The sequence below is a fragment of the Myotis nattereri genome (assembly GCF_964212035.1).
Source record: "Myotis nattereri genome assembly, chromosome: 7".
Lineage (NCBI taxonomy): Eukaryota > Metazoa > Chordata > Mammalia > Chiroptera > Vespertilionidae > Myotis > Myotis nattereri.
Genome location: NC_138082.1, coordinates 33907455 through 33931549, shown reverse-complemented (window position 1 = coordinate 33931549; position 24095 = coordinate 33907455). Strand labels below are relative to the sequence as shown.

General features: G+C 49.9%; 1 protein-coding gene across 1 annotated transcript in view; it reads left to right on the top strand.

The window, feature by feature from the left end:
• Window positions 1–803: 803 nt before the first annotated feature.
• ASB18 (ankyrin repeat and SOCS box containing 18) overlaps window positions 804–24095 on the top strand; it is a gene marked incomplete at its 5' end in the record, with an annotated part of 41167 nt that continues 17875 nt past the window's right edge. Inside the window, 2 exons of the mRNA XM_081095255.1 lie at window positions 804–1008; window positions 15121–15388. Coding sequence (XP_080951381.1) covers window positions 804–1008; window positions 15121–15388 — 473 coding nt within the window. The remainder of the gene's footprint in view (window positions 1009–15120; window positions 15389–24095) is intronic.

The following is a 24095-nucleotide window of genomic DNA, read 5'->3' as shown; positions in this document are numbered from 1 at the left end:
ATCCAAAAGTGTATTAATTTCTTGAAAGCTATATGGCGCAGCCTGGGCCCTCAGGTCACCACAAAATACAGGGAAGTGCTGGGGCAGCTGGGCTCTGTGCCCCGGTTAATGTGGGGGTCCAGGACCAACAGAAATAGAGGTCGTGAGAAAAAAGCCTCCACCCCCCGCCCCCGGAATGCACAGAAACCACACGAGGGGCGTTGTACTCCCACGGTGGTGGAATCGGGTACTTTAAGCCAAGTTACCAGCCCTGAGGGGTGTGGAGACATCGCCAACACAGGTTACTCTTTCCTGCTCACTTACGTGGTGCGTTAGTCTTTTTGACACCAGCCAGTCGGTCTCTGAATTTGGAAACCAAAGATTTCCCTACATTCTCTCCAGTTCAGAGTGTGTCCAGTTTATAGCCAGGCCGACTCTCCTTTCAGATGAAGCGAGGAAGCCGTCGGTGGACATGCTGAAGTGCCCCTTCCACAGAAGGAGGCTCCAAGCCCAGTCCTTAGAGTTTCAGGTAGAGTCTCTCTCTTGATCAAAGAAGACGGGGTCTAACAGCACCGGTGGGAGCTTCCTTCTCAAATATGCCCCCTCTTGTTCCCGACCCCCTCACCAACACATCTACTGCCCCTCTCTAGAACAGTCTCTCCTGGGGCCTCAGGGAGATGAATCCCGCCTCCCTGTGAAGGAGGGGGAGGGTGGGGGTAACGCAAGCCTGTTTCTTCTATTTATAGCGTCCCCACACCACAGCTGCTAACTCTGGACTCGGCTGAGCAGAAAAGAAGCTTGGTCAACACGCAGACGCCATTACGATGTCCAGCTCTGACTGCCTCCCCGACCACCCGCTCAGCTCAGACTTGGTGAGGAGGCTGAAGTCCGCGCTGGACGCCAGGGATGAGGAGACGGTGCGCGCCGTGATCTGCACCCAGGTCAGGCACGTGGACGCCGTGATAGAACTGGCCAACGACGACTGGATGAAAGACCCCTCGGCCCAGCTGCCCCCCGGGGTGCTCCTAGGTAACCAGTCTCCTGTGCTTGAAACTATACCCATCACGTGTGCATGTGACAGGCCGCAGGTGGGCCATTCCCGGAGCTGGGAGGGAGGACGGTTGAAAAAGCAAATGACAGTTCTTGGCTGTGTGATTCTTACATCCCTACACGCACACGTGTAGCATAGACTGTGGATATCCACGTGTGACACAGGCAACCGTTAGAGCCCCATACAACACGCTTAAAAAGAGAAAGGTGAGCCCAAGGCACCACCATCCTAACACGGGGCCTGTCTTCATTGCTGGTCCCTTTACAAGTCAACGACCCTGCTCAGAACCAGGTTGGAGGTATAATCTTGTGTTCTGCTGCCTAGAGTTACTGTATCTAAAGTACTTTTCACGGTGCTTCATAGTCATCTTAATTCAGTCACCGACTGAGGTGATTCATCACAAAATACGTAAACCAAATGCCTACAAGAGGGGGAAGCTCTGTGTACATTGTTGCTACTATCAATAATGCTGTAATTAGCATCTTTATTAGCATGCCTAGGGCTTTTGTCTGATTTGGGTTATATTATATATTAGAAATTCCTGAGAGCCATATTACTGCAACAAGGATATAAAAGTTTCCAACTTGTGTTCTGAAAGGACTTCTATTCCCTCTGAGCATGAGTGCCCGTGTCTTGCCACACCCTGGACATTGCTGCTGATGAAAGCTGGTACTGAACCTCCACTTTAATGTGTGCGCCCTGGTCGTTCTCCGTGCCTGCTCGCGTCCTTTCTCTGCTTCTCTGCTGCTCAGGGCAGTCTCGTCCGCGGGGTTTTGTTTTTCTTGTAGATCTCTTCACACGTGGCTTGTCTGTTCAGGTCCATGGGCAATAGCTCCCATTTCTTTGTATGCTTTTTGTCCCTTTTGAAAGACTTCTTCATGTAACATATATATAAAATCACTCTGTCATACTTGCTGAAAATATTTTCCCTGACCTGAGGTTACTTTTAGTTGTATTGTGCTGTTTTCCAGCTGGTCAGATGTGCCCTCTGCTCACCTAGGCCAGAGCATACCCTGACCTTCCAGACCCGCACACAGGGCCACCTCCCCTGGAAGGCCACTCCTGCGGACCCGGCCTGCAGACTCCCCTCCTCCTTCACCAGAGCTTAACGCTCTCCGTCTCTCTCAGTTACAGGAGCACACGGCCTTGCCGGCTAATGTTTATAACCCACTGACTATTTCACACCCAAGTTCAGCCTCTGCAAGGGCAAGATCCTTGCCGAACCCTTGATGGTATCCAGCCCCCGGCACGGAGTCTTCGTCCTGAGAGGGAGCTCAGACTGTGGGTGCCCCGCCTGGCACGGGCGGGCCATCTCCTTTGTGATCATTCGGCTGAGCGGGCACAGACTGCCTTTCCACAGGCGCTTCTGGGCCTAGTCTTTTGGCAAAGCACTATCTAGTTCTCCTTCCTGCTAATGCCAAGCCTCCGCTGCTTAATATCAGTGACAGTCGCATTGTTTGTCCTTGCCTCTCTTCTGTGCCTGTCAGCTCAGCAACCACTGAGAACACGGGGAGGGAGCAGGGACGGCTGGGGGAGGGGTGGCAAGACTCTTCTTGCCCCCAAATGCATCGACCGTACAATTTGGTAACCGGTGTAATCAAACTACTTAAGGAACAACTGATTACTAATTGCGATTATTAAGGATGTCAGCATTCCATGGTTTTGCTGCTGATACAGTATATACAAGTCAAGATGCTACTTGAATTCTTGATGGAAATGGAAAACCAGGGGCATTGTGTTGTGTTTGGGGCAATGGTACTGAGCATCTGGAGGCAAGTTAAAGAAATGCTAATTGGATTTTTATTAAGAGATCTCACCCAGCAGCGTGGGTGGGTGGGGCATGAGCATGTGTGAACACGTGACAGGCACATGTATGCACGCCAAGACCGGGTCATTTTGGGAATTCCATTTCTCATTCAACCTTCGCCCCAGAGGCTTGACGCTAAGCAGCCCTGACATTAGAGCCACAGCCATTGCTCCTGGCCTACTCGTGGGGAGGACCTTCACCCGGGGCAGACCAGCAGTCAGATGTCAGGTACATGAGCACAGCCCCTGCCTTAGAGGACTCCGTGGCACCAATGACAAGAGCATGCCCACTGTGAGTGGCTCTGAGACATGAGTCATAATGGGAATGGCAAGAGAATAGCAGTGAAGTGACCTGGTTCTTGCCTTGATTCCACCACTTCCTGTATGGTCTTGAACCTGCCAGTCCATCTCTCTGAACTAATTTTCTCATTGAAACAAATGGGCCAGCCCTGGCCAGTAGCTCAGTGGTTAGAGCATCTGTCCGCACATCAAAGGGTTGAGGGTTCAATTCCCGGTCAAGTGCACATACTTGGGTTGCAAGTTGGGTGGGGGGGGGGGGGTTGCAGGAGGCAACCAATCAATGTCTCTCTCAATCAATGTTTTTCTCTCTTGCCCCCCTCCCTTTCTTCCTTCTATTCGTTCTAAAAATCAATGGAGGCCTAGAGGGTTGCTCAGTGGTTAGGGCATTGGCCTGCACACTGAAGGATCATAGGTCTGATTCTAGTCAAGGGCATATACTTCAGTTGCAGGCTCGAGCCCCAGGCCCGGTCAGGGCACATACAGGAGGCAACCAATCAATGTGTCTTTCTCACATGGATGTTTCTCTCTGTCTCTCCCCCTCCCTTCCACTCTCTCAAAAAATCAATGGGAAAAAATATCCTTAGGTGAGGATTAACAACAACAACAAAAACTCAATGGAAAAAAATATCCTTGGGTGAGGATTAACAAAAAAGAAAAAGAAAAAGTGGGCCATCTCTCAGGGTCTTTACAAATCAGACCAGCTAGGGTTCCAGGTCCAATGACTTGTGTTTGCGGAGTGAACAACACCCCGCTGCTTTCACAGGTGTGGTGCATCCGAACTGGCCTGTGTGGACCGGCCCCGCCTTCAAGGGCAGGCCAATTGGGCAGGGAACGAACTGCCTAGAAGGCTGGGGAGACTGGTTTATGAGCTCCAATGCTCCAGATAAGCAACAGCATGGCCCAGGGCCAGCCCTGTCCTCGTTATTAGGGAGAATAAGTCCCCAAAGCAGAGCATGTGAGAAGTGGAATGAGCCCTGAGTGGAGGCAGAGTAAGGAATCACGGTTCAGGGAGGACTTGTCATCAACGTGCATTTCCCAAGGGGCTAAATGAGGCTCAGAGAGGTTGCGTTACACCCTGTGGTCCCACAGCCGACAGGAGGTAGAGCCCAGTGCTCTTCGTGGTTCCCATGATGCCTGTAGTGTATCCTATGGCTGCGTTTTACAAGCGGGACATTGAGGCTCACATCTGTTCCCTTACTGATCAATAGCCAGTCAGGAGCAGCATGTTAACCAGGTGTGTTCCTGACTTGCAGTCAAGGGCTCTTGATACCCACCCACCCAGACACGTGTTGCAGGAGGACCCATGAAGAAATGTCCCCCGTGAACTGTGTACAACCCTTTGGTTTTACGTTATACATGCACACACGTGTGTGTGTATTACATGTGCACCCATGCACACATGTATGCATACAGGCAGGCACACGCATACACAAAATATCAATAACATGAGTCCCTGACTTCAAATAAGAGTATCAAGAAAAACATGTGTGTGAGTGGGGTGCTCAGCTGCAGAATAAAAGCAGAAATGGGGAGCAGGAGGCCATCAACGACAGGGAAAAAGAGAAAGGAAAGCTCTCAGCCATCTCGCCTGCACACCCTGAGCAAGGAGTGTGGGGGCAGGGAGACCCTGCTCCAAGCAAAATGAAATTAAACCTTTCTAAGTACTTATAAATCAGCACCTAATGACAGTATCCCGCCACCAGCCAGAGCATTGCTCTTATTACTTTGATTCACAAGCCAGGAAAAGATCTGGAATTATGCACAAATTATTGTCCCATCTTCTTAATTAACACTGATTGCAAAATTCTTGCTAAAGTCCTTGCTAACAGACTCAATTATGCGCTGCCTGAATTGATTCACCCAGATCAAGTGGAATTTATTAGAAATACACTCTCCTACAATAACATCAGATTATCTTTGAATATAGTTAAATTATTTAGGAATAAAATGATTCCAGTAGCAGCCCTTGCTTTACATATAGAAAAATATCTCCCGCCACCTAGAATGAAGCTGCTGCTTTTCTTCCTACCAAACACCCTGGGCTCTCTTTTCCCCAGAAGCAGGCTGAATCGCTGCGACGAGATGAGATGCCTGCCTTAGAGCTAATGGTCCAGCTTCAAAGCAGATGAGCAGGAAGAAAATCCTGCAGGGTTAAGGCTCTGCTCTCTCCAATCCGAAACCTCGCTGCCTAAGGAACACAGTGAAACTGCAATTAGACCAAATCAGGATATTTTCAGAATCAAAACTGAGAAACAAGCTAATAGAGAAGTAATGTTTGCTGATGACATACTTCTGTTAGCATCACTGCCAGGCTCGGTGGAGAGGTGTGAAAGGACAAAAGGGAATGAGGGTGCAGTGCAGAGGCTGCCTCCCTTCCAGGGTGGTGGTGGCTCCTGCAGCCACAGGCTCTGCTTGGGACAAACACTCCAGGTGAACTGGGAATGGCAAACACACTTCCTACAGCCTGGTTCTACCTCCCAATCCCATCGCCCATCGTCTTCTAATGCCCAATCCAGCCACTGAATACTGGACAGGGACCGGGCGTGTCCTATTCACCATATCCTAGCACACAGTAGGTATATAATAAATATTAATAGGCCGAACAGTATATGGAGGACACTAAAAATCTCCTGGGTTGACCCTTCAAAGATGAGCGTGTTTTTAACAGTCTGCGATTGAAAGGAAGGGGCTCCTGCTAAAGGCAGCAGAGTGAACAGATGTGGGCATGCCACCTTGCACAAGGAAGTGGGCATGCCTGGGAATTGGGGGTGCAAATCAGAGGAGAGAGAGGAAAAGCCAGGCAAGTAAGTGGGGACTGTATTGTGTGAGGTCACAAATTATAGACATAGGCAGTTACTCTTGTTGGAGAGTCAATGAGGAGCCATTCAGCAATGAAATGAGATTGTCTAATTTGGAGGGGAAAAAACTTTCACATACATGGGAAGGATAGAGGGGGAGAGTCTGGTGTCAGGAGACACAGCTAGCTGTCTTCACTAATTGTCTCTGTGGCAATGCAGTGGCACCACCTCCCTTGAAACTAGGGCTGGCTTTGTTCTCGTCAACAATGGGCTTTGTTCAGTCAGCAGCAGACTGAAGATGACAGAAGAAAGAGTCAGCGAATCTGAAAACAGATCAACAGGAAGTACACAATCTGAAGAACAGAGAGTTAGATGGTTGAAAATAAAACGAACAGGACTGTGGGCAATAGAGCAGGTCTGGGAAACTCAACTGGAGTTCGAGGAAGAAAATGGATCAGAAAAAATGTTTAGAGAAATAATTACCAAACATTTCCCAAATTGGATGAAAGATATAAATGTACAGATTCCAGAAGCTCAGCACACTGGGAGCAGAGGCGACATGAGAGAAAGGAGTCAAACACGTGTCGGGGTATCTGGCTGCTCTGCTGACTGTGACCTTCCTGTCACTCTCAGACCTTACCTGCTTCCTCATCATCACACCCATCATTCTCCCGAGTAGTGATTTCATCCCTCACACTGGATAATGATTGCCCCATGTGTCTCCCCTCCCTAAAGGCGAGGATTTCTGCTCTATCTACCCAGGCTTCTATGCATGAACAATGCCCTGTACATGTAAACTCAAGAGAGAATATTCCCCCTCTGTATAGAAATTTACCCTTCCACGTGCAAACTACGAGAGCCTCAGTATCACCAAACTCTTCCAAACTTGCTTTTTTAAAAAATCTTTTGCCTTTCCTTAGGAAAAGATCTCTTGTTATTTTAACTTGCATTTTAAATTATTAAAATTACAAGCAGTACATACGTTCAATGGTCACTTATACTTATTATAATGTGTATTTCCTACGTTCTATTACAAGTTCAAGGTTTTCCTATTTTGCCAACAGAAAGATAAGTAGAATGGTCTCGGAATCCACCACAGGACACTGGCCTCACTCGGCTCCATGCAGAGCTGCCAAGCAGCTGGGAGATCCCACCAGGAGCCCACCCTCCTTCGTGGCAGGATAGGAAACGTTTCGTATCTAGAAGGGACGTAAAGAGGGTTAGGTCATAGCCATCAGGCCAATCCAACTTCAAGCGATATTTTGCTCCCCTGTGTGAGACTCATAAAAAACAATCAGTCTGAACATGCAATTTGTCTCAAGAGGTAGGAGCTGCAATTTTATCATGTAATTAAATCCCCATGACAGTTGCAAAGAAACTCCGCGGCCTTATCAGGGAAAGTGTCGATGATGTGCTTCCCCGCCCGTCCCCCATGCCGGGAAGCGTCCTCCCAGGGCTGTGTACGTGGCATGTGCCAGGGCTCAGCCGCTCTGTCTCACACTGGGCCGCAGGGACTGCAGGCACAGGGCACCCTTGTTTCTGAGCTTCCAATGCACCCTCCTGGGCCTCCCTGAAAAGGCAGCACTTGCCCTAACCGGTTTGGCTCAGTGGATAGAGCATCAGCCTGCAGACTTAAGGGTCCCAGGTTCGATTCCGCTCAAGGGCATGTACCTTGGTTGCGGGCACATCCCCAATAGGGGGTGTGCAGGAGGCACCTGATGGATGTTTCCCTCTCATCGATGTTTCTAACTCTCTATCCCTCTCCCTTCCTCTCTGTAAAAAATCAATAAAATATATATATTTTTAAAAAAAGGCAGCACTTGACCTTCAGAGAGGATGGCATCCATAATGAGATGTGGCTTTGTTGTTTTGCAGGAAAATACGTTCGAGAGGTGTTTTTCCTCCCTGTATTGTTTTCTTGCACGGGATGGAAATGAGATTTCTTAATAACACGAAATCAGTGCAGACAATTTAGGTCATTATTAATAGAGGCGCTTGATCTGAGGAAGTAAATGTTTTAATGCTGAGTTCAATGAGGTGTGCTGTGCTAACGTTGTGATTCAGAAAGAGGTGGAGGTACCTGAACATTTTTAATCTCTCTGTGTATGGGGCAAACTCAGAGCCTTGCCTGTCCAGCTTACTATTTTATTTTTTAATTAAAAAAGCTGGAGGGAGCCCAGCCGGCATGGCTCAGTGTTTGAGCGTCCACCTATGAACCAGGAGGTCATGGTTCAATTCCCAATTAGGGCATATGCCTGGGCTGGGGCTCAATCCCTAGGGTGGGGCGTGCAGGAGGCAGCCGATCAATGATTCCCTCTCATTGTTGATGTATCTATCTCTCTCTCCCTCTCCCTTCCTCTCTGAAATCAATAAAAAAGGAAAAAAAAGAACGAAAAGCTGGAGGGAGCAGGAATGAAGGAGGAATGGCCTTTAGAAATTAAATAGGGAGAATGAGAATCGAAGAAGGTGTGCAAGTACATGTCCTGTTAGAGCTGGGCCACTGTGCCGGGCGCTAGTGCTGGTCCGGAGGGAGTGAGCACACGGCCTTCTATAGAAACAGTTCGTGCAGGAAACACAACGATGGCCAGCGCAACAACGAATGTCGGCCTATTGGAGAAGATGCACAGAATCTCCCGATGTCCACGGGGGCCGGCCTCCTGCCCTGGCTTGTCCGTCTATTGGACACCTGGCCCCAGAAGGAAGCACACATTTGCCGATGGCCCAGGAAAGAGCCCACACACTCACCAGTCCCCAAGTACACATTCCCCAAGGAAATGTGAGTGGCCTGCAGCCTGGATCTCAGGGTGTGAACCTGTGGAAAGTTTTCTTCATGGAGAAACCTCCTGAGCCCATCCCGTATTTCGAGCTCAGCTGGGTTATTCCACAGACATGGGCAGAGCGCATCTCAAACACTCTCGAGGAAAAGAAAACCGCCCGCCGATTCCCTGGCAGGATGCCAAGACCTGGGTAGTGCGTGAAGACAATCATTACCACTGGAACACGACCATTTGTACATCTCATATCGTCTCAAGGTGGATTTTACTCTCTTCCTCTCATTAGATCCAGAAGCAAAAACTCCCTCTCCTTAGCTACCTACACGACAAGCCTCCGCTTGGAGAACCAGTTTTTATGTCTTTTACAGACAAAATATTATGCTTATTATTTACATCCCAAAAATTTTCTTTATGAAATTATATTCCAACCCCCTGGACTACCTGGCTAGTGGTGAGAGGTTTAGTTTGTTCCCTGGGCCGCCAGAGGAAAGCTGGCTGTCCTCTCCTGCTGGGATTTTTGTCTTCTCCGTTCACTCCACCCTCTGCAACGAAAGGCCCAGCAGTTCCATTTCTTTTGTACTCCAGTGTGGCCCAGCTAAACAAATGAGGTTCTTTCATCCTCCATCCAATCGGCACCATTTGAGAGTTTATCTAAAGAACTAAAAGTATTAAACGTACTGGTTTAGAGAAAATTATATTCACCAGAATCTCTCTCTTTCAAGAAGGGCGCTGTATTTGTTCAGAAAATTTTCCATGACCAGCTCTCGGGAGTAGCAGCGACATGGCCAGGCCTGAGGATGCATGAGCCACCCTGACAGGGCAAGGGGGGAGGTTTCCATGGTTGCACCAAAGGGAAAGCAGAGATGGAGGAGGTGATACGCTGCGCACACCGTGGCAGACCTTCACATCTTCAGTAGAGTTGCCAGACTCACTCAGTGATGCTGTCTGTGGGCCAGCTTGAAAGCAAACAAACAAACCAAAAAAATTAAACAAGCTAATTGTGTGCCCTGGCGTGGGGGCAAGCAGATGCGGGTCCAGGGACACGTGAGGAAGCAAGCCCGGGGCTCTCGGGATTCCAGGCAGGGCTCTAGGCTTTGCAAAGCCGGGGTCCCGCTGAGTGAGGGAACTTAAAGCGACACCAGCAACTGTGCAGGCATGCTTTCAACGTTTTTTTAAAAAGTCAAATAATTTGCTGTGCTGATGCCACCTAAATTTGGGTCGGAACATCAACACATCCATAGCACACCTCACCTCTGAACTTAAACACAAGGAAAAGAATCCTCCCTCAAGTGCCAGCAGCAGGGGAGCCCCAACAGCGAGTGGCAGCGTCAGCCACTTGATTCACAAGGACAACAGGATCCCAAGGGCCTGGGGGTTTGAGTGTTGGTTTGGGGCTCTGATGCAAACAGCCCATTGCTCTGGCCTGTTGAGCACTTTAGGGATCCTGACTGTGTCATGCTCCACGTCACCCACCAGTGGGAGGCCCACCCTTCCATGCATTCACTCAGATCATCGACAAGCATGCTGTGCAGGCTCAGGCTGAAATCAGACTCCACCCGTCCCTGTGCACCGCGGTCCTCAGCCATGCTGTGTGCCAGAAGCACCTGGGGACTTTACACCAGTCCTGCTGCTCAGGCTGCTCCCTCCAACACATCGCACCAACCCATCACACCAACCTGTCACACCAATCCGTCACACCAACCCCATCACCCAACCTCATCACACCAACCCATCACACCAACCCATCACACCAACCCCATCACACCAACCCCATCACACCAACCCATCACACCAAACCCATCACACCAACCTGTCACACCAACCCGTCACACCAACCCCATCACCCAACCCCATCACACCAACCCATCACACCAAACCCATCACACCAACCCATCACACCAAACCCATCACAACAACCCCATCACACCAACCCCATCACACCAACCCATCACACCAAACCCATCACACCAACCCATCACACCAACCTGTCACGCTGGACTCACTCAAGTTGGGATGCGGGTGATTCCACTTGACAGCCAAGGTGTGAACCAGCACTCTGCAGGCGCCATGGGTATTGTTTCTCCAGTGTGAGGTTTTAAGTGAGAGTTTCCTAAAGAAAGACCCATATTTTTTCCATCTTCTCTAAAAGGTTTTCATGAAAACTTCCATTGCAGATTGAAATGTGCATGACTATGCCTACATCCCTCCGCATATCTAGGAAGCGACCTCATCACAAAAGAAAATTCCTTGTGTCCACCCTGACTTGTTCCTAGTGGCCCCCAGAGTGCCAAGTGCCCCACTTCCATTTCTAAATACCCCCAACCCATCTCTTTCCTACTCCATTTAGGGACCTTGCCCAGGACTGGTGTCAATTTAAAATTGGAGAATCCAAGTTCTCTTCCCATTTGAAACATAAAACTCTGGTCTTCTGCTCTTTCTTCTGTTTTATCAAAGATTTCAACACTTGTTCAGCAACTTCATATACAGGTTTGTTCTTGGAAGAAGTTGAGTTTATTTGGACTGAAATAGGCAGAGAAGATGGCATTTAAGTTGTATCTTGAAGGCTAGGCACTGGCTTTGACTAAGCGTAGAAGGATGAGGATGAGAAAAGTGAGATTAAAATGGCTTGATCCCAGCAAGGTAGGACGGGCAGGCCTGGTGTGCAGCAGGCAAGGAGCGCAGCCAACAGCACTGTGTCAGGGGACAGTGTTACCCACCCATAACTAAAGAACCTGGCCCGGCTCGTGGAAAGGAAGACTGCAGAACTCCTGTGTTTGGGGGTCCTCTGGTCACTGTTTTTTCCTGTGTGACCCTTGAAGGCAGGATTATTGTTTTGTGTTGTGTTTTGTTTTTTGGTTTTTGTCTCAGAATCCTAACAACACAACTTAGAACATTATAGTCCATAAATGCTTATTGAACAAATGGGTGAATGAATGGATTGGTTTTCTGAACAAATAGATGGATGAATGGATTGGTTTTCAGGTATTTGTGGAGGGTGTTTTTGTTGTTGTGTGGTTTTTAGTTTGTTTTATTTTTTATGTTTTGTGTTTTAATGTATAGTCACACATATAGCTATGCTTGTTCTTAATTTTTAAAAAAGGACACCTCTGCCTTGCTCCCGGAGTAATCCGCACGTCCTACTTGTGAGACCAGCACCGTCTACCGTGAGCTAGTCTAAAAGCTTTCACGAAGAACCACGTGTTTGGGACTACTACTCCCTACCCACTGAAATCCAGCTTGGACGTGTAGGGTGCTGTTGACAAATACCGTGCTTGGAAAGCTAAATTTAGCGTAGAACGAAGGTGGAATGGCTCCTATCCCTGGACTCACCCCAGTGTCCCAGCCCTTCTCAAAATAACCCGTGACAAAGGGTATCAGGCACAAAAGACTTGTCCAGTTTGAGGTGAAGTACAAGCTCACGTTGGACCAGGTATAGCTGTGTATGGACAAGTCCTTCAGAAACGGATCTAATTGCAGTCTGAGGGAAAGACCATGGGAAAATGGTGATGCTTAGAGAAATGAAATAGCGAAGAATTAGCATTGCTACCGAAATAAGCAGAGCAAGTGCAGGATGTGTAAGTGATGGGAGAGCAGACTTCACCGCAGGGGACAGTGACTAGGGAAGTGGCCCCCAGTGTTTCTGCTCATTGTTTCTGTACCCACCTGCCTCTTACATGCGGTGAACTGTGCATTCCTTGCAAACACGATCTGCATGTTCTCTGCCCCCACTGCGTGTCCCACAGCACCCAGCAGGGTGTCAGGCACAGAGTGGACCCTTGTTCTCACAAAGTTCCCTGCTGTTCCCATCAACACTAATGCTGTCTTCACTTCTGTTTATACCTCACAGGGCGTGGGGGGAGTGGGTGGATAGCAACCACTGTACTGTTGCAGCTGCTCAGAGCAGCCAGTAGGGGGCAGGGGCTGTGGGAGGCAGATGCCTTCCTGCCCGGCCGCACCACCTCCCAGCTGAGGGGGCCCTGGAGCAGCCTGGGCCTCCTCTCCTTCACCTGGTCCAGATGGGGTGCACATTTCCGCCAAGGGCTGGGTGGCAATTCAATCAAGAATGCCAACTGTTTGAATGCTTGATGGATGTTTATTTTTTGTCACATACCTCCCGCCCTGAACACTTGCATGCTCAAATGTTGCAATTTCAACTAGACACCAATGCTACCCATGGCCTGAATCTGCCCCTCCTTCCTTTTCCCTCCTTCGTCTCCCGGCCCTGAGATCTGTGTTTTCCTATGGCACACCTGTCTGACAGGCAACTAGGGAGTGCGGACAGAGAAGGGGCGTGAGCTGCCAGCGGGGAAAGGGCAGCCCAGAGAGTGGTACTGCCGCAGCCTTGGTGCAGGCTAGAAGCGGGTGGGCAGTGCTCAGGGCCGCTGGAGTCTTGCTTCCAGCCCAGCTGCCTGTCTTCCCTCACAGCTGGACCAGCAGCCCCACACCTCTGCCCTTTCTCGTGTGAGGACTTCCTGGTGGCCAGGGCCAGGGGATGGGGGTGCACCAAGCAGGGCCTCAGTGGCTGGCCCCTGGGTACAGCATCCCAGCTCGAGTGCAAGGAAGGCCCTGGCATAATGGCACTGATGTTTAGAAGGACGTGCCCATGGGGAGAAGCCTGCCTCCAGGGTCCTCCTGCTGGCAGAACCGGGACCCGGGTGGGAGTCATAGGAAGCTGATTCAGGCTTTCTGATCCCAAGAACTATCTCAGAACCCTGTTCTCTTAAAGGCTAGATGCTCAGCACCATTTCCTAGGGCCTGGACAAGGAAGCTGGCCCTAATCTAGGGCTGAGCTAAATGCCCACCACGGCCCCTTCCCATCGTTCCATGGGAAGACCTGGGCATTGGGGCAGGTGAATGGAGCTGCTGGGAGGAGGGGGAGGGGTGCTGAGAACTCCGCAGGCCCTGGAGAATGGAGCACCCACTTCCTGGCCCCTCAGTAAGTAGGTTTCCTTCTGCAGAGAAATGAGTGGAGTCCAGAACCGGGGGCTGGCCCTACAGGAATGTAGGTCATTGTCATCAAGGACTGTACCCATCCTCCCGGCTCCCAATCAGATACAGTCTTCACTGGGAAAGCAGTCCAAACCCATGCCAGTCACATCCCCTGGGCCTCAGGCCACCATCATCCGCCACCAGGACACGGGCCCCCACACCATCCCACGGAGCATGCAACAACCTCCAGGCTGGGCCAGGGGATGCGGGGCGGCCGGCACTCTGCAGGAAGGTAATTATGAGTGGCCTTTCAGAACTGCGCAGCATGGGTCCCAGGAAGGAGGTGGCCTGTGAAAGGGTCTCCTCCGCAGCTCATTACAGACACGGTATCGATTCTTCCATCGTTATCAGAAGGCATGCCTGCCATGTGAAATCCTGTCCCTTGAAGTGTATTCGCCAGGGACTGCTTCCTCCATTTCCACGAGCACTCCTGGCCGCTAACAACCTTCCACGGGCCTTTTGAAAGCCCAAAGTTTTCAGAGAAGTAAAATGTATGGCACCGCTCCATTCATCCTGCAAGAGAAAGCAATCTATACACACGCACACACGCGCACACAAAACCCTAAAAAGCGCAAAGAAACAAACCAGAATTGTGCCGAATGTGGCCGACCACATCAAAGTGCGCTTCTGAAACTCGCCACTTCCAAGGGGCCTAAACTTTCCGAGTCCTTTTCTTGAGCAACGTGGGTGCTGTGGGTCAGTTTGTTTTGTCTGCTGCCTTCTCCTCTTAATGATACAGGGTACATTAGGGGCTGGATGAGAGAGAGCTGGATTCCAGAAAAATCCACAGCTCACTTGCCTCCTTTAAGCTACCCCTCATTCAGAACCTGGAAAATGTGAATTCCTCTCTTAAATTGTCCCACAATGACTGGCCCGCGTGGCTCCGTGGTTGAATGTCAACCTATGAACCAGGAGGTCGGGGCACATGCCCAGGCTGCCGGCTCGATCCCCAGTAGGGGACGTGCAGGAGGCAGCCGATGGAGGATTTTCTCTCATCATTGATGTTTCTAGCTCCCTCTCCCTCCCCTTCTGAAATCAATAAAAAATATATTTTTTTTAATTGTCCCGCTGCCCACCCTGTTTGGTCATCTTTTCTCTCCTCCAATGGCACCGTCACCCCCATTGTTCCCCTGCTCTGTTTCCGTGTGTGTGTACTCTCCGCCGCCCCTCTTCCTACACTTCGGTTTTCCCTTGGTATCTCTCTGACCCTAGACACCCCCGCCCCCTCTCCCTCATCTGTGTGCCTGCCTGGATCTCATGGCTTTCTCTGCCCCAGCCCTCTGCGACTTTGTGTATATATATCCCCCCACACGCCCTCCTGGTACCTAATTTCAAGAGATGGTTTCACCCCATTTCAGCCTAATGGGCACCGCCTCCACCGGTGCTCCCCACTCACCTTACCTCCCCCTCCCCCCTCCTCCAGGTCTCTGGACCCTGGAGTACACGCGTGAGCTCACCACGCCCCTGTGCATCGCCGCAGCCCGAGGCCATGCGGCCTGCGTGAGCCACCTGCTGGGTCGCGGCGCCGACCCCAATGCCAGCCCCGGAGGCCGTGGGCCCCTGCACGAGGCCTGCCTGGGGGGCCACACGGCCTGTGCCCAGCTGCTGCTGCAGCACCGCGCGAACCCCGACCTGCTCAGCGCCGAAGGCCTGGCTCCCCTGCACCTCTGCCGCTCGGCCGCCTCGCTGGGGTAAGTGACGCGGCCACCCACCACCCACCGGACCCGGCCGGGGCTACTGCCCCCGTCGCCGGCCACGCCCCTCCATCCACGCCCCGCCCCCAGGACCCAGAGGCCCCGCCCCGTCCCCCGGACCTTGGTGCCGCCTGGGCCTGGACTGGGACCCTTGACACCTCCCGCGCCCTGACCTCACCCAAGCCCCGAACCCAGCCTTGGCCTGCGCGGCCCCTCGCTGGCCATCAGAACCCACAGCGGCCACACCGCCCGCTCCACCCCAGGCCCCACGCCGGACCCTGACTCCCGGACTCGGGACTCCGACCCCGCCCCCACTCCCGGCCCCTGGACCCCGCTCGGCCCTGCCCCCGCGCGCGGGTGTAATTAGCCTTGATTGCGAGCGCGAGGGGGGAGGCGCCACACCGAGTAATGAGCAGGGTGATCACGGCCCTCAGACGCAGTGCTGAAGAATGCTAAAAGGCCACTGGCGGGGTTGGGAGCTGAAAAATTAGAGTTTTTAATGATAATTTTATGCAGAATAATTGTCACAGTGTGACATAAATGGCTAGCTCCTCGGGCGGGGCTCCGCAGTTCCTCTAGGAAGCCGAGCGGGGCCTGGCATTTTTCGGGGAGCCGCGGTCCCAGCCCACCGCCCGCCCAGGTGTTGGGGTTCGGGAGGTTCTACAGCTGCCGCGTCCAAGCCCGCGTTTGCCCTTGCAGAGTCTGTGCCCACGGGGTCCGGTAGGCCCGGGAGAAGCTGTGAGCCACCATGTCATTGCACAGGATTCATGTTCGGTTTCTCGGCTTGCAGTGCGTCATCTTGACATTTCTTTTAGTCACAATGTTCCAGCCCCTGCCCTGGGGGTTGTCATTTCTTGGCCTCTGTCTCTGTGGTGAGGATCAAGTAAAATCACCATATGAAGTGCAGCAGGCTTACTACTGGGCTCTGGGTCACCAAGGCGGGGCCCCACCTGCTCATGTCACCTGAGTTCAGAGCGGGGACTCAGCAAGGCAGCAGGCCACCAGGGGCCTGGAGGTGGCGGAAGGAAGCAGCGTTCTTCCAATGTACTTTTTAGGACCTGCTTTACGGAGGTGTAACTGCATACAATAAGCTGCCTGTGTTTGAAGTGTACAATCTGATAAATTTAGACAGACGTCTGTGCGTTCATGAAACCATCCCTATTATCAAGACTGACCACACCCATCCCGGTCAAAGGGTTCCCTGGCCCCATTATTATGCCCCCACCCCCCTCCTCCATTATCCCACTGATCTGCTTTTTGTCACCGTAGTTCAGTCTGAATTTGCTGGAATTCTATATAAGTGGAATGCACTCTTTTTTGTCTGGCTTCGTTCACTCATCATAGTTACTTTGAGATTCATCGTATTGTTGTGTGTGTCCATAACTCACTCGTCGTCGTTGCTGAGTGGTATTCCATGGTGTGTTTCTCCATTCGTGTGTTGAAAGGCACCGAATTGTTTCCAGCTTCAGGCTGTTACGAATAAAGCTGCTATGACCATCTGTGTGCCAGGCTTTGTACGGGCATATGCTTTCATTTTTCCTGGGGAAGTACCTGGGCTTAGAACGCCGGGGTCATATGATGTGATTGAAAGATAACCTTTTATAAACCTGCCGAACTGGTTTCCAAAGTGGCCGTGCATTGTGCAGGCCCACCAGCCGTGTGCGCGGTCTAGCTGCTTCGCACCCTCGCAGTCCTGGGTAGGGTTGCTCTTTCACTGCAGGCACTCCACCCGTGGGTGGCTGTGCCTGGCATTCCCTAATGACAACTGATGCTGAGCACCTTTGCATGTGCTTGTTTGCCACCCATAGGTCCTCCTTGGTGACCACGTGCCTTTTCAAATATTGTGCCCGTTTTATTTATTATTTATTTGTACTCTTACCCAAGGATATTTTTTCCATTGATTTTTAGAGAGAGTGAAAGGGAGGGAAGGGGGTGGGAGAGAAAGAGAGAGAGAGAGAGAGAAGCACTGATGTGAGAGAGACATATCAATTGATTGCCTCCTGCAGGTGCCCCCACTGGGGTTGGGATCAAACCTGCAACCCAGGTATGTGCCCTTGACCAGGAGTCAAACCCATGGCCCTTCCATGCTCGGGCTGGTGTCCTAACCACTGAGCACACTGGCCAGGGCTCTTGTACCCATTTTAAAAAGTGGGTTTGTTTTATTCTTAAACGTTGAGATTTCTTCACATTCCCTGGATGCAAGTCCCCTGTCAGGCATGCAATTTATAAATATGGCCTGTCCATCTCTGGATTCTATTTTCTTCTCTTAAAAGTGTCTTTTAAAGAACAGAAGTTTTTAATGTTGGTGGGATCCAGCTTATCAATTTTTTTCTTTTAGGATTTGTGTAGGGCTATCTTATCTAGGAAAACCTTTGCCTAATGCATGGCCACAAAGATGTCCTTCTACATTTCCTCAGGAAATTTAATAATTTTATATTTTACATTTAAGTCTATGAGCCAATTTGAGTTAATTTCTGAATATGGTGTGAGGTATAGATTGATGGATTGAAGCTTTTCTTTTCTTTTTCTGCATGTGGCTATCCAATTGTTCCTGCACCATTTGTCAAAAAAGCCTTTCCTTTCTCCACTAAATTGACTTTGCACCTTTTTTGGAAATCAACTGACTACGTATGTGTGGGTTTATTTCTGGACTCTTGTCAGTACACACAAGACAGGGCAAGGTCTGACCGGTTCAACAGATAAAGTCCCGAGTTTGATTCAGACCATTTATCTCCTCCATAAACAGTGAAGAGGAGAACAGCCAAAGGTGCCAATTCCTCACGCTCCCTGCCCCACACACCACAGAGGACCACATCTAGACAAAAGGGACCAGTTGGTGACAATATGAGTCGTAGTGACCCCGTTGCTAAGCAGCCAAATCTAGGCTTCAGCTGAGCGGTTTTATAGTCCGCAGCTGTATTCTGAGCGGGGCAAGGCAGGAAGTCTCAAACCTCATGAGAACCCAGGAGGCGATGAGAAACTGTCTCCGGAACGCCTCCCAGGAGACACAGGGAGGCGAGTGGCCTTCGGCCCCTGAGCAGCTCCTTGCCAGCCTCCCACCCAGGAGGATCATGGGTTTTCTGCCAGGACACAGATCAGCAGTGGTTCAAGCCTCTGTTTGCATGGCCCGCGTGGATACATGCCAGCTCCCCAGGGCTCCATGGCAGCGCCATGCCTCCCTCGGTCTGTTGTTTCACCGACGTATTTGTCTGTTGTGACACAGCACCACGTGGTACTGACAACTGGCGCTGTAGGGAATCTTGACGTAGTTCAGTTCCTGGAACTGAACCAATGTTAAGTTCTTAATTTTGACAAATGTACCATATTATAAGAGGTTCACTTTAGGGGAAGCTGGGTGAAGGGTATTTGGGAACTGTTCGTATTAGCTTTGCAACTCTTCTGTAAATCTAAAATAATTTAAAAATAAAGAGAGTTTTAAAAATCAAGTTGGCTTCACGCCTGGAGCGTCAACCTCCCACTTAGATCGTATTGGGAAAATATGGCTTTTTATTAAGAAATGAAAATGCAACACAGATTCGAAGCATACGTAGCGTGAATCCTGACAATGTCCCTAATGCAGGTCAGTACATTTGGGCATCGTAAGGGCTGAGGTTTACATAGACCATGACAGCTACTTGGCTCATATACTATGCAAGAGGCTAATTTCCTAGCTTCGGTTGGATTTTCAAAAATCACACAGGTCCGGGACACTGTTTAATAAGGACTTTTGAAGTGTCTTTGTATTGAAACGGGGCTCTGGGAAATCGCTTTTCTTTTGTCTTCCTCCTCCTCCCCCTCTTTCTTCTTTTCCTTCTCATTTTCTCTTCTGTGTCTGTGGTCCCTCTCTGTGAATCTATCCATTTACTTTGACAGCCTTGGCTCATTTAAATCCTGGTTATTGGGGGAAAGATTAAGGTAAGTGACGAACACACCAGAAGTTCAGGCAGAATCCTTCCATCTCACTGATTAGAATGAAAATGCTGCCCGATTCCATGGGCCACGCCTCCAATGATACAGCCAACTACTTTGAAGAATAAAAAGTTAATAGATGTCAGAAAGGGCTTGAGGTTTTGACCAGCGCTTTTCAGCTTCGAGAGTCCCCCCAAAGTCAGAGTCCGGGGAGGTCTGGCTTCACGTAGTATAAACATTATCACCTTGACAAGAAAGAGCTCCTTTCTACATGGTAGATTGTAGGTCATCCTTAATTTTTTTTTACCTTTCAGTAGAGAGGGGGTCATTGACCTACATACAGAGCCATTTCATTCTCTTACTCTTGATGACAATGGTCTCCACACCTCGGGGCCCGGCTCTGCTCCGGCCCCTTTCAGCCGGCAATTCACCGTGGGTGCAGGACTTTCAAACCTTTGAGTCTCTGAGTTCCTGGGACTTAAAAAAAAATTGTCTGTGCTTCCTTCCAACCAGCAAGCTTCTGAATTCAGAATTCAACACACAAAAAGGGAGATTGGAGCTTTAATCTACGAGCCTTTTGAAGAGATTTTCCCAGAAAGAAAAAAGTTCCAGTAAAGTTACTGCTCACCTTAGTAGCCGGCATGCCGGCCTCGCCCTATTTATTACCTGGTTCCTCTCCTTGACCCTAGTTCACATTCTGAGATGATTAAAATGAGGAAGGAATTAGCAGAGCGCCGATTCTTATTCTGGCCTAACACTGTCTTGATTTAAGCCGAAGTGAGGCGGGCTTGCTTCCCCCACGAACAGACGAGTATGAAGCATACCTTTTTTGCCCCAGCTGTGTCAATTCAACTGAATGAAAAACCATTCATAAGCCGCTGTTGGGCCTGTGAAAGCAGCTATCCTGGGAGGAAAGGGGGGATCATTGAAGAAAGTCATGGGGCAATTCTTTTCCAGTTCAGACCTGGCAGGCTGAGATCTGGGCAGAGAGGAAGGAAGTACTGCTTTTCCTTCGCAAGAAAGTCAAGGGAGGAACAGGTCCAGGGGAAGGAACTACTCAGAGTCCCCACCGCAGCCGCAACCCCAGCATCTCCCTGATAGCAGGAAGTTTACCTGCCTGAGGCGCCAGGCTCACCGGACTTGATAAATAACTCAAAAAGCAGTTCACAAAGATAAATAAGTAAATAAATAAAAAATAAAATAGAGAGAAACAGAAAGAAAAAGCAGTTCATTCTTCCGTGTCCCAGGAGGGTGATTGAATTATTATTCAAGTAGAGGGGCGAAAACGTGGCCTGGTTCAGTGGGAGCCTGAGGCATCGTGTGGAATACTAAAGCACGAGGTGCAGAGAGGGGCTGTCCATTAGACGCTTTGATATTTGTGCTTCAAATTCCTGAGCACCTGCAAGGGTCTTACTTGCTTACGCTCCTCCCAGCAGGCCAGTAAGGCGCGGTTATGCCCAGTCTACAGACTAGAAAACCAAGGTTCATGGAGGGCCCCTATTTTGCCAGTAAGGTGGCACACCATGAAAACAGTCAGAGCAAGGCTCAAAAGCCCAGTGTCGTTGGAGAGATCAGTGCTGAAAGATGGCCTCTCCTTTGTGAACCTAACATTTTCCAAAAGCTGTATATAGTCAGGAAGTAGCTCTGCTCGGCCCCAATCACCGCCTTCCAAACGCTGCCAATCACTGGCTTTGCCCCTTCGCTGCCCTTCTTAGCATCTCAGGCAGATTGCTCAGCTTTCTGTTCACTTGCCAAGTCCCATTTGAACTCCCACCACTCAGGTCAGGAATTAAAAGAAGTATTCCAGGCCAAATCCAACCTTCACCCTCCGGGCAAAAGCCTCAGACAGGCCAGGAAACAGACAAATGGTCAAAGAGCAAATGAGAAGGTGCTCCACATCATTAGTCATGAGAGAAATGCAAATTAAAACCACAAAGAAATATTCACTATTTCACACCTGTTAGCATGACCAAAGTCAGAAAGGATGACAACGGCCAACACTGGCCCAGATGTGGAGGGCCTGGAGCCCTCCCACCTTGTCGCCGGCAATATACAATGATGCCATCACTTTGGAAGCCTGTTTGACAGCTTCTTTTTTTTTTTTTTTTAAATATATTTTATTGATTTTTTACAGAGAGGAAGGGAGAGAGATATAGAGTTAGAAACATCGATGAGAGAGAAACATCGATCAGCTGCCTCCTGCACATCCCCCACTGGGGAAGTGCCCGCAACCCAGGTACATGCCCTTGACCGGAATCGAACCTGGGACCCTTGAGTCCGCAGGCTGACGCTCTATCCACTGAGCCAAACCGGTTTCGGCGACAGATTCTTTTAAAGTTAAATATACACCTACCAGCAATTTCACTTCTAGAGAAACATATGTCCATAGACTTATTTAAAAATGTTTTCCCATAGTAGCTGTATTTATTATAGCCAAAATGGAAATACCCAAATGTTCACCAATATCAATAGGAGAGTGAATGTTAAAATTGTGGTAGATCCATACAATTAAATATACCCAGAAATAAAAAATAATGGGTTACTCTTGTATGCAACTATATGGATGGGTGGATGTCAGACATTATGTTAAGCGAAAGAGGCCAGGTAAAAAGAGTAGAAAGTTCTAAAAAAAAGACAAAACTAAATTAAACCACTGTGAGAGAAATCAGAACGTGGTAGCCCAGTGGTTCTCAACCTTCTGGCCCTTTAAATACAGTTCCTCATGTTGTGGTGACCCCCAACCATAAAATTATTTTCGTTGCTACTTCATAACTGTAATGTTGCTACTGTTATGAATTGTAATGTAAATATCTGATATGCAGGATGGTCTTAGGCGACCCCTGTGAAAGGGTCATTCGACCGCCAAAGGGGTCGCGACCCACACGTTGAGAACCGCTGTCAGGTAGCCTGTGGGGGGATGACTGACTGGTAGCAAACACAAGGAACTTCCTGGAGAGATGGAAATATGGCACTTCTTGATTAGGATATTGGTTACAGAGGTGCATTGCTTTGTAGAAATTCACACAGCTGTACTCTTAAGACCTATGCATGTATCTGTATGCAAATTATAGCTCCCTTAAAAATACATAAATACAAATACATCAAACTTTTCTCTGGTCCAAGTCAAAGCCTCCCCCCAATCTACCCCCACCCCTATCACTTTTCCTGACTCTTCTCCCCTCTGGCCCTGATGTTTCCAGTTTTCCTCTTGATCCACTGTATTGGGACCAGAAGAAGAAAAGGTCGCCCATTTCTGCTTCTAGAAGCTTCCAGAAAGTCAGGTGCTACTTCATGGGCAAGTAGGGCAAACGGTAGAGTTGACTTCTCAACGTTTATTCCCTAAATCATTTTTTAGTTCACCAACATGCAGGGTTCCATTTACAATCTGGGGAGAATGTGCCCAAAATATCACTAGCCACAACCATCTGACACTTCAGGAAAAAAAAAAATTAAATGGCAGCCAGTGCCCCGGACAACCTCCCCTCTTCACGTAAGGGTTGCCCACTCACAGCAGCCATTTCAGTTGTAAACATTAATGCTTGATCGTCTCAGAGCTTAGCTTCCGGTAGAGGGGGGAGTGGTTAAAGGGAGAGAGAAGAAAATACAGAAAGAAAGGAGTGGGTGACAGGTCCCCAGAGGATTCGCTCTGCAGAAGGTCCAGGGAAATAAGGCAGAACTGCTGCTCCATCAAAGTCAGGGCGGTGGCTTCCATCCTTCATGAGGCGCCAGCTGGTGACTGCGCAGGAGGGAGCCTCTTGCCACGGCTCCGTTAGAAAACAGGCTGTGTCTTCCTCCCAAGCCTCTCCCCCGTGTCCCCTGCCCCCACAGGCTGGCACCTGCCCAGCATCCAGACAGATGCTCTGCCTGCATCCACGACCCAGCCTTGGGGCTCCAGCCGCCCTGCCACAGGACAGTGTCTCCAGCCCGCCTGCCCTCAGGACAACTCCGAGGGGGGAGTAGCAGCCAGTGATGACTGAACAAGACTGGTTCCCAACACCCGTCACTCTCCCCGGGCACGTGGTCTACGAGTGGGAGGGGTTCAGGCAGCAATCACATGAGGATAGAGCAGGGCAGCCCACTGGTCCAAGGACTCCAGCAACTGGGTGGAGCTGCTGCTCGGGAGAGATGCCTGTGAGACCTCACAAAGCGCTTTGGGCGCTGTCCACTTCCCCCACACAAATGAAGCGACTTCTTTGAATCTTGGATTTAGCCTTATTTTCAATAGTTCCGTGTCACTGTTGTAAACTGCTCACTCAGTGATTGCTGGACCAGGTTGTTGTCCAGTGGTAGCTGGGTTCCACCCCAAGAAGATTGCTGGCTGGAGGGTCACCGTCATCTCCCTACCCTTAAGGTCACTGAGCGAACAGCAAAAACTGAAAACTGGGGAGAATGAAATCTGCTGGGCAGGGTTGCCAGCAGGACTGGGCAAGAAGTGACTGAATTATTTACTCTTCTGTAAATCTAAAAGAGATTTCCCAGAGCCCCTGCCCCACAGCACCAGGTCCAGCGTCTTCACTGTCCTGTCAGCGAGTCTGTCCAGAAATGTGTGGAGGACTCAGAGTAGAAACACTTCTCCCTGCCTTGAAAGGCTGTTGTTGAATGGAGCACAGATGATGTTCTCGAATGAATGGATGGACGTTTAGAGATGACAGGGAAAATGCCTAGCACGGTGACTGGCTCATAGAAGATGCGTCACCAATAATATCAGTGGGAAGTGTCAGCGGGTGGCAAAGCCACCGAGGCCTCTGCTATGCCATGTCCTGGCTATTTGACTTCATGTAAGTCCCTGGTCTTT